Genomic DNA, 11649 nt, shown 5'->3' on the forward strand with positions numbered 1-11649 from the left:
GCCTCGTTTCCCTAACTAACCATTAACCAACGCCGTTGGTCACTCACCCGCTGTAATAACCAGGAGGAGGTAGGGCTCTGGTCGAATGGGGATTGGGAAGGGTCATGATCTGAGGAAAACTTTAGTAAGGACATGGACTAGGAATTTTATTATGAAAACTGCACCATAGCAAAATTTGCCTTGCACCACTTTTTCTTCTTCGGTTACTCTTGTCATTTGTTGGGCTTTAGCCTAGTTAAAGTGTATCTTTCTTATATTGAATTGATTTTTCTTATATGTAATAGATTTTTATTAAATTAATTGAAAATTACATAACAATAAATTTTAAAAACAATGTTTTTACACAAATGTTTATATTTTGGCGATTAGTTTAAATTATTGTAACTTTAGAATTCGTTGAGTATTTGTATGATAATTGGCAGAAATACGGCCTTGTTAGATGATTATTCATTATACCTAAGTTTCAAACCGTAAGTTCACTTGACATAAATTGATTTATCACACTATGTGGCATTGATATTGAACAATCTGCTTGCTAGCGAACTTCGCTACTCTTCCAAATGTGTTGCTGTTATTTATATATCAATCTAGCCATGGTATAAGATCAAAATTGTTTCTCAAAAACCCTATATCTAGTAGATGAATACGATGATATTATTACCCAATACCCCGTTTCTGAACGATATATATGATCAAAATTATTACCCAAAAACCCAACAAATCTACAGTTTAGACGAAATTAATACTCCACCTAAACGCCACAATAACGTATGCAGCAATACCCATTTCATCGTCGAAATAATTAATAAATAAAAACTTCTGCAGTAAATTCAATGAGAAGGGAAGATAAGGAATATGAAGGATATTTGGTTATGAAGTAAGAACCAGGTAACTCTGGGTATGCATAGGTGGTAACATCAAATGAAGTTAAATACATTGGGATTGGTCGATAAATTCACACAATTCCTTTGCGGAAATTATGAACATTTCATATCATCAAATATACATTTGAAAATTTATAAATTTATGTTCTGATGTATCTTCATGGCAGGAAGCCGGGAACACATTCGGCACTGGCACTGGCACCTATCCGCTTCTCAGATTCATTAAGTTACAAACCTGCAATAAAATACAGAAGATAAAAAAAAATATTACACAATACAAATGAATTGAAACTTAGTTGTTATCCTGTAAGAGATCAATAATTAAAATAACAATATATTTAAAAACCATACTGCCCTATAAACCTCTACATATATAATATATTCCCTATAACCATACCACCCCTAAACTCTAGTATCTAACTTGGATTGATTTCATATAAAAAACGGATTAAATAATAAAAATAGATAACTCAATGAAATGAAATAAGCTTCTTCTGACAATAAACAAAATTGGACGTAGATGGAGAGCAGGGAAAACTAAGTAGTTGCTCAATGGGTAGAAAGGGTCTCGGGTAAGATTGAAGCACGATGTATTAGAAGCCTATTACATCGTGATTGAAGCAAGCAGTAATACCCAACACTAAAGATATTTCTAGTTTTCTATTCTATTGATCATATTTAGTTGTTTACCATAGATTTTCCTTTTGCAAGCATGAAATCATGTAGTTTTCTCATTGATGATCATCAAGTCCATGTCAACCACATGGTGGTGACTTATGGTGAGACTGACTCAACGTGGAAGGCAAGTCTAAAGAGCAGTAAAGAGAGCATTAAAATACACAGTGTTGATTGCGAGCCCGAAGGGCGAAGCTAATAATCGCATACGCAGAAAAAAAAAAGCCATGTCACTTTGTCTGTATGTATGTATGTATGTATGTAACGCTCCATAGCTCGGGCTTTTTACGACACATTTCAGACTTTTTGGTCTTAAAAATTAGACAAAAAATATGCGGTGCGACCAGAACAAAAATAATTTCATTTACTTAATTAGTTCTCCTGTAATTAATGAAAAACTGTTAAAATAATTGCTTAACGACTAGTGACATCTGGCGGTGGCGACTACAACTTTTTCACTTAATGACTGGTGACATCTTGCGGTGGCGACTACAACTTTTTCACCTTAGGTTTAAATTCCACTTTACATTCTTAACGTGCTTGTCATTTACTTAACGTGTTAAGTTTAAAATAAATTCTTTCTTGTCTAATATTTTTAATTGAAATATATTCGTTATGGATGGTTAAACATGATTAAAAACCACCAGATGTCCATAGCATCGCCGTGATGACGCAATCATTGGTGTCCCAACCATGACGCAACAACCAGATTTGCATTTATGTTTTGTAGTTATTTGACTAAACGATGGTTATTTTTTAAATTCAATTATTGAACTTTATGTGTAAAAATAGGAACATATGAGTTGAGCAAACTAAACGTTAATAACTTGCAAGAATATTGAACTGTGACAGAAAAATCCTGTTTTAAGACAAAAAAGTCTGAAGAAAAGTGTGAATAACAGATTCACAACAGATTTCAGACTTTTTTGTCTTAAAAATTATACAAAAAATATGCGGTGCTGCCAGAACAAGAATAATTTTATTTACTTTGATAATGGATTGAATTAAAAGACGAAAAATAGATTTTTGGTTATGACGCTGGCATGATAATGAAGAGGGTCATGGTTCAAGTCTAATTATAGATTTACTTTTTTTTAGAATAAAAATATTGTTTTGACCCATGCCCTTTGACTCAGACAAAACAAAATATCGCGATAGAATTTTTTTCCAGAAAATTTCAGAGAAAAAACAGAATTTACAGAAAAATTCTGAAAAATTAGGATGGCATTTAGCAAAAAATCCGACTTAACAATAGGCCCTGAATTTTTATTTAAGACAGTTTTCAACTGGCTTACGATTATCCCTTCGCGGCGAGCTGATAAGCTTGCTTTTCTATCTTAATCGCATACGCAGAAAAAAAAAAGCCATGTCACTTTGTCTGTATGTATGTATGTATGTATGTAACGCTCCATAGCTCGGGCGTTTTACGATACATTTTTGACTTTTTGGTCTTAAAAATTAGACAAAAAATATGCGGTGCGACCAGAACAAAAATAATTTCATTTACTTAATTAGTTCTCCCGTAATTAATGAAAAACTGCTAAAATAACAGCTTAATGACTAGTGACATCTGGCGGTGGCGACTACAACTTTCTTACTTTAGGTCAAAATAAATCACCACCAGATGTCCATAGCATCGCCGTGATGACGCAATCTGTGATGTCCCGACCATGACGCAATAACCAGATTTGCATTTATGTTTTGCAGTAATTAAACTAAAGGGTGGTTATTTTTAAATTTCAATCACTGAATTTATGTGTAAAAATAGGAAAGCCGTGATGACGCAATAATTGATGACCCAACCTTGACGCAACAACCAGATTTGCATTTATGTTTTGTAGTTATTTGACTAAAAGATCGTTATTTTTAAATTCAATTATTGAACTTTATGTGTAAAAATTGGAAAATATGAGTTGATCAAAGCAAACGTAAATAACTTGCAAGGATATTGAACTGTGTCAGAAAAATTCCGTTTTAAGACCAAAAAGTCTGTGAAGAAAAGTGTGAATTGTGAATAAGTCCGACCTAACAATAGGCCCTGAATTTTTTATTTAAGACAGTTTTCAACTGGCTTACGACTATCCCTTCGCGGCGAGCTGATAAGCTTGCTTTTCTATCTTATGTAAATAAAGAACTGAAATTACTTTTACAGTAAAGATGATAGATACCGAAAGTTAATTTAATCCGACGTGATGTGGGTTGTCGACTACTCCTTCACTAAAGGCACGACAAGTCGTACAGTATCGCCAAGAACAATAACTGAATCTGAATGACAGATAGAGACTGCCCGACTGCGATACGACAACGAATGGCAAGAGCCAACATGTCTGGACACATCAAATCAGTTGACTTTTCGCCATCTGGTGGTGGTTGACTAATGTATTAAGCTATAAACGTCACCGTCTATTACGCAACAGAAAGCAAATGATTCAACGCAAATAAAAAAAGTCTACTAGTAAAACATTGCAGAAAGACGAGTCTTTTCCTAAAGAGCTGGAAGCTTTCATCAATGAGCTGGAAACCTACTGCCGTACTGCGGGCGCTCTGGTCGAACTACAGTTAACCATTAGGCTACAAAATTAAGGTAAAATGAAAATAAAAATCCCTGTAACAAGATTACCTATATTCCTGACACTCTTGGCAATTGCAAAGTCACAGCCTTTGCTGAAACATTCTTACAAAAACGTTTGCTTTTGATACGCTAGCAAACAAATTCGCTCCATAATCTTCATTCCTCTGACATTATTTGAAGTTTACAATTAACCTGAGGTATTTGAATTTGCACGTCATCATAAAACGTTTTTCCCAGTGGTAAAACAAAAAGATTGAAGCTCGTTTTAGCAAACCTGAATTCTGCCCACTAATCCAGCTTGTTCCAATAAATATGAAATCTTTAAAATCACTAACGATGACTAACCTCTTGGTGACTGGCACGGGAGTGGCGATGGAATTTCCTCCCCTTTCTTGTCGATCCTTGGCAGGTAACCTTGTTCCATTCCCGTGGGTCCAACCTGAAAAATAAATCAGACAATGGAACTTTATTACCATAACAGGATGGAATTTCAATAGGGTGAAAAATTTCGTTTGATCGTCGATCGATGTTTGCTATCCATGCTATCCTTAAAGCATATCTCGTAACAAATAAATGTAATCAAGGGGTTAGAGAATAAACAAATGAATATTACACTTGTTATCAACTTCAACTTTACCAGAATTTTACCTTTTTTGATGAGTTGATTTAACTGTCATGGTGGATTTGAACACCCTGATCTTTCTCCGGGGAAATAACAGAGGTGTATCTAGATGACTTACACCCATTATTGAACCTCCCCTTTGTAAAGTTCCATTTCTTGTTAAGCCAATCTCTTTAAATGAACCTGTAAGAAAAATAAACTGAGAACTTTATTACTTAACACTAAAATTTAAGAAGTTTAACATATGATATGTATGTGACTTACTGGAGGTCCAGCACAAGCAAAACTGTGCTGTTACGTTGGCTGGCCCAGCCTCAAATCTGCTGCACAGAGGAAAAGGTTACATTAAAGTGCAAACAAACTGTCATGCATTGACAAGGGTATAAATAATACTAGCAGGAAGTAACAATCCACAAAATTGTAACAAGTTAAGCTCTTCTATTTAAGCTTCCATAGTTATCCCATTTCTATTGAGTATTTACCTGCCATGGGCTAGAGAAGAGCACTGGCCAAAGTTGAAATAACGATGACCACATTTAGGTTATTTTATTTCCGTGCATCCACATTCAAAAAAGTGCTCGTTCCGTTTTCTTTGAAATCTTATAATTTCGATTATTCTCCTTTCGAAACTTTTATCATGCTTGTATGATGAAAGAAATTGAGGATGAAATGAAATTTGTAAACGAAAACTAAAGCAGACTAAAAATTCCATTCTTCTTAGTTGGTGAACTTACCGCTGTGGGCGCCCTATCCCAGACCGGGATTCCGAAAACCTTCAATTCAAAATGCAATTAAAAGATTAAAATAAATTGCAATACATTTTAAACTAATTGAAAAATGTGCGTTATTCCTTGAAATATGATCACAATTCAGTACGAAAGTTAAAAAGCATTAACGTAATTAGAAATCTGATTAAAACAAGAGGAAATGGACGGATGCAAATTGGGATTACCCTGGCAAGTCTATATAGGCAACCCCTAACGGCATTTGACTACATAGCAGTTTTCAATTGCAAACACCCAATTTACCCGAGGTGAAAATGATCGACATTTTAGCAGTCACTATATTGGCTTTTCTTTTTGCTTATGTCTGCTGGGACATAGGCAGGGATGGTATCTTCATGGATTTATTCAGTCGAAAGACCGATATACAAACTCGGCTTTCGGCTGTTAACCAGATTAAGACTGAACCCGACGTTTCTTGCGCAACCAAACTTGCAATGGACAAAGGTGTTTCGACTCCCAGCGGAGATGACTTGAACCAACAAATTGGTCTTCCTTTGATGGCGAAAGACGATGATCAAAGCCTGACTGTATTGGAAAAAGAACGCTTGGAAAATGAGTTGAGTCTAGTTCAATCCAAACTGACAGACTCCTCATCAAAGTTGCAAATATTTCAGAACGTACACGACGAGTTGGCAACTACCAAAATCGAACTGGAAGAAAATAAAAGTCTTATTACTCTCTAAGAAACGCTGTGTTGAAAAAGGGAAACATGACCATGCTTTGAAAATATTCTAAATTCTATGTTTTCAAAACGGAAACACAAAGTTTAAAAAAAGGAGTAAATTTCTTTTTCTCATTTTTACCTTCGCGCCACTTTTGACATTAAACCTAATAAACGCCCCTCATTAAACGACACATGATTTAACTAAACATTGCGTTAAGAAAAGGTAAACATGTTAACTTTTTGCATCTCTTTGGCGGGATGTAAAAAACAGAAGGTAGAATAATTATTCAACATACTTAATAAAAGGTCCATGCCACTTATTTGATATGGCTGCGATGGGTATTGAACTCGGGACTCCCGGGTCCCAGTTCGATGCTGATCCACTGTGCCATTCTAGATATATTTAGAATCTTTCACAATCATGGCATATTAGACGATGGGCGTTGGGACCTTTGAAAATTTTTCCGAATATCCAAACATCACTTCCAATTCGCTTCGTAGCACCCATCACACGCACCACACAAATGAATTAAAAAACATTATGTGAGCCATTTGGCGACACACTCGATGCATAGATATGCTTAGTCAACTATATCGACGGACAAACTAGATGTATAGGCCATTTCACGCACCGTGCCTATGCACGTTACGTATGTTTAGGCAATACGCATACATATAGCATACGAAAGAAACAGTACCTAATGAAAAGCTTTTTTTACACTAATTGTATTAAAGTATGTTGACTGATAGTACTTTTGGGACTTAAAGTACTTAATCTCTTGAATCGTACTTATTTGAAAAAGTTGTTTATGGCTTTCTTGAAACTATGTTTGGAATTGTCCCCTCAATGAATTTTTTTATCTAATAAAATGAATATATAGAGGATGCAGAGGATTAGATTTTTACCAAATTAAGTATAAATGCATTAGCTGCAAATTAAGGTATTCAACTTTAAAGTTAATTCATTTATTTATGTAAATAAAATTTTGTAAGAATTTCGAGAAATATGCAAATAAGGGGAGGGATAACAAGGCCATGGCTTCCAGCATAGCCTGGGGTTCTTTCGGGGCGGTTAGGTTAAAAACAAAAAGAAAACAAATGTGTTTGGTTGGGGGGAATCATTTTTGTTTCGAAAAAAATTTCTAAACATCGTGTGTCGGAGGAGGTGACAAACAAGTCATGTTTAGATATAGCAAAACATTAGTTTCCTTTTAGAACACAGCGTTTCTTAGAGAGTACTGACATTACAGAGAAAAATCTTCGCTTGACAAATGATGACTCGCGGTTAAGGCGAAAAATTGAAGACCGGGATAGAATTATCGAATCCAGTGCGATTGATCAAAACCTGATTGTATTGGAAAACGAACGTTTGAAGAATGAGTTGAGTTTGCTTCAATCCGAATTGACAGACTCCTCATCAAAGCTGCAAATGTTTCAGAACGTACACGACGAGTTGGCAACTACCAAAAGCGAACTGGAATATAGCAAACGTGTAATAACTGAAATCAGCGAGTTAAATCTCCGCTTAACATATGAGGAATTGGAAAAAGAACGCTTGGAGAATGAGTTGATTCTAGTTCAATCCCAACTGACAGATTTCCATTCTCAGGTGCGACAATTCCACATCGAGTTGGAACCTATCATATGCGAACTAGAGGAAAAGAAACGTGTCATTACTGACATTACAAAGAAAAATCTCCGCTTGACAAATCAGGATTCGCGTCTGAGGCGAGAAATAGAAGACAGGAATAGACTGATCGCATTCAGTCAGGCGGAAGTGGAAAAACTACGAGTATCCCTTAACAACCATACCGACACAATCGAGCAACTACTGGATCATATTCTGAGTAGTCAAACCCCGAAGAATGACGAGGAAGTAAGAATTGAAGTCGAAAAACCCAATGAGATCCCGGCGGCGATAGAACAAGTTAAAACTCTCCAAAACAACCCAGAGAGTCTCAAGTTTCAAACGCTGGAAGCTATTCTCACCATCGAGAATTTATCTGACGAAATTATGGTCGAGAATCAGGAACTGGATGAAGCACCAGGAGAGCCAGTTTCTGAACCCATAAACATTCCGGTTGAAGAACATCCATCCAACCAACAACTTGGAATGGAAAAGAAACAGCCAAAGAGTCTGTCGGAGAGTATGGCCGAGACCATTGTCGACACCGGAAATGTGACTAACAAAGATCCGGTGGGTGAAACCGAACTACTTGAAATTGCGGAAGAGTCGATTATACCTGAGGAAAGTGAAGAAGTTGAGGAACAACCACCAGCAGAGGCTCAATCAAAGAGCACTGATAATCAATTCTGTCATAAGCCTGAAGATCCACAGGTAGAGCCCCAAATTACCGAACAATCTGAACTTTTAAATAATCGGGCAATGGATGAGAGACCGGAAGAACCCAGCACAGAGATCGTTCATAAACCCAAGGACACTCCGGCTCAAGTACCTCTGTCTAGCGCACATGAACTTGAAAAGGACGAAAAAAGGGCGGAACCGAAGAGTCTGAACGAGAATTGGCATCAGACGATTGACGATACCAGAAATGTGACTAACGAAGATCCAGTGCTGGGTGAAAATGAACAACTTGAAATCGCCGAAGACACGATTATACCTGAGGAAAGTGAACAAGTTAAGGAACAGATATCAAAGGCTCAGTCCAAGAGCACTGATAATCAATTCCGTCCTAAGGCTAGAGATCCACAGGTACAGCCCCAAATTCCCGAAAAATCTGAATTGATCAAAAAGATTGACATTCAACCCCGCCAAGTACCAAAAGACCCACACGCATTGCCCCCAATAGCCGAAAAATCTCAACTTCTACAAAATCGGGCAATGGATGAGAAACCGAAAGCAGAACCACAGCCGCTACCTGATTGCAAGGAAGGAAATCAGAGAACCGGGAAATTCAAAATCAGAGTTCGGAGGGGAGTAAACTTTCCGGAAGCCAAGGCTTCTGACAACTATTACGTTTCGGTTTCCATCATGTGGGCCGAGGATGGGCAAGGCAAGGCTCACGTTAAGGACAAGAAAATCAGCAAATCCAAAACGGTCGTCGGCATCCAGCCGGAGTGGAACGAAGATTTTACCATCGAGACTCCAGATCCCGAATGGTGTCTAATGACAATCAAACTGAAAAAGTCATCGAAATTGGGTTTGAAGAAGTCCACGGTTGGATCCGTTGTAGATTACGCCTCCGCATTGAGAGTCAATCGAGTCAATAGGCTGCAACTATTTAAAAAAAGTTGCGATCCAGTGGGCGACGCCTATCTTGAGTTGGAGATAAAATACCTGCCGGAAGTCATTCCACGTTCAGAACCCAAGGGCACTCCGGCTAAAGTACCCCCGTCTAACAACAAGAAGAATGACAATCAGCCCCTCCATAAACCAAAAGACCCACACGCATTGCCACCAAATCCCGAAAAATCGCAACTTCCACTGAAACGCGCGATGGATGAGAAACCGAAAGCTCCAGCAGAGTCGCTACCTGATTGCAAGGAAGGAAATCAGACACCCAAGGATTTGAAAATCAGAGTTCAGAGGGGAGTAAATCTGCCGGAAGCCAAGGATTCTGACCAATATTACGTTTCCATGCAGGTCCAGGAAGGGAGCGACACGATCCGCCAACAGGACAAGAAAGTCGGCAAATCTAAAACGATCCGCGGCAGCCAGCCCGAGTGGAACAAAGATTTTACCATCAAGACTACAAATCCGGAAGAGTGTCAAATGACCATAAAAGTAAAAAAGTCGGCGAAATTGGGTTTGAAGGAGTCCACGGTGGGATTCGTTAAACTTGACGTGTCCAGCTTGAACGACGGCCTCAATAAGCTGCAACTCTACGACAAGTCTAACAATCCAGTGGGCAAAGCTTGTCTTGAGGTGGAGATTACCAGTTCGGCCAAAGTCTAAAGGCAATACGCTCATAAGGAAGGAGGTTGGATGTTAGGAGAAGAGGAGGCCTGGCTAAAGTGTAAAGGAAGTTGAGATCGAGAGTGAAATGGAACTGAGAGAAAAGAGTGTTGAGGATCCGAGAGATGACGCGACGGCTAGGAAGGTGAAAACCGGAAGCAGTCAGGACAGGACCGGAAGAGAAAATTAAACCCGATTATTCTTTCTTTCTTATTCTTTTTCTTCCCCTTAATTCTTTATCTTTATCTTTTGTTTCTTATTTTTATCTTTTTCGTCATCTTCTTCCTTCACAATTGGGTGGAATATTGGAAGTTTCATCCGACCAAACTTTAATTCGACACCGATTTGATGTACCTTCGGCATAAGGCAACTGCATTTCGACTGGTGCGAAAATACGTCAACACAGTGTAGCAAAAGTACTTGGACAATTAGTTTTTAAGATTAGGTTAAGTTAGTTAAGGTAATTTTAAGTTAGGTTAGGTCGAAGTATTTATACGCTACATCTGTTGTCGAAATATTTTCAGACCATTGTGGAAATGCAGTTGCTTTGTTTGTTGAAGGTGCGTCGAATAGTTGTCGAATTATTAAGTTTGGTTGGGTGAACGTGTCAGTATTCCAACCCAATTTCTTTTCTATTTTTCACCTTCTTTCTTTCTAGCTTTCAAACTTGATAAATTTTACCAATTTAAACCCCCACTCTCCATTACCTTTCCTTCTATCCTTTAAACCTCCACCCCGAATTTAGAAAACTCCTCAAAGTCCATCCAAATTCCTTTGACTCGCTCCTATTGTTCCCCGAGACCTAGCTGACAATGTGCTTCAAATTTCAAATAAAAATATGAAAACAAACAAAAAAAAACTTCACCGATACTTTGAATAACAATTCAGAATTAAAAATAAACATATAACAAAGCAAACAAATTACTTTTGGTTTTCCTTGTTAGGGACATAACATCTCATGTTCATCAGCGTAAGAAAACAGGTGGCTGTCAAGGCAACTGTTTAGCCCAGCACGGTGAGCGTTATTGTAAGTCACACGGTTTTGAGCTGTCAAATTGTTGAGTCGTGCGAGCGATAAGATTAGATAACAAAGTTGACTCATCAGTCACTCGAATAATTTTCCCAAATTAAAATGGTAGCAGTTACGAGAATTCAGTCGATTAGGCCTCATGTCTCATTAGCTATTTTAAAAAGATGAATTATTCTGATGAATAAATGAGATGAACTCTGGTGGAATAAACGAAGCATGACTAACCCACATAGAAATTCTTTCGTTTTTTCCGACAGTACCGCTGAATAACTTTTAAATTAAAAAAATCTTGGACCCCAGAAAAAGTAACAAGTTTTCTCGGCAGTATGGCTAAAAGAAAAGCACAAGTCTAAATCAAATGTGAATGATTCATCAAGTCAAAAAGCCTAAAAACAAACACGATGGTCAATCACAAACTTAAAAGAAAAAGAGCATCATCTGCGTATCAGCTGGGCTTCAGTCATCGATCGATTCGACCATCGCCAACGAATTCCAAACTGA

General features: G+C 37.6%; 1 protein-coding gene across 1 annotated transcript; it reads left to right on the forward strand.

The window, feature by feature from the left end:
• Positions 1–5792: 5792 nt before the first annotated feature.
• LOC124327783 (FK506-binding protein 5-like) lies at positions 5793–10118 on the forward strand. Its single transcript, XM_046786780.1, has 2 exons — positions 5793–6204; positions 7435–10118. The coding sequence occupies exons 1-2, from the start codon at positions 5793–5795 to the stop codon at positions 10116–10118; spliced, it is 3096 nt and encodes a 1031-aa protein (XP_046642736.1).
• The last annotated feature ends 1531 nt before the right edge of the window (positions 10119–11649 follow it).

The sequence above is a fragment of the Daphnia pulicaria genome, chromosome 2 (genome assembly GCF_021234035.1).
Source record: "Daphnia pulicaria isolate SC F1-1A chromosome 2, SC_F0-13Bv2, whole genome shotgun sequence".
NCBI classification, from domain to species: Eukaryota; Metazoa; Arthropoda; class Branchiopoda; order Diplostraca; family Daphniidae; genus Daphnia; species Daphnia pulicaria.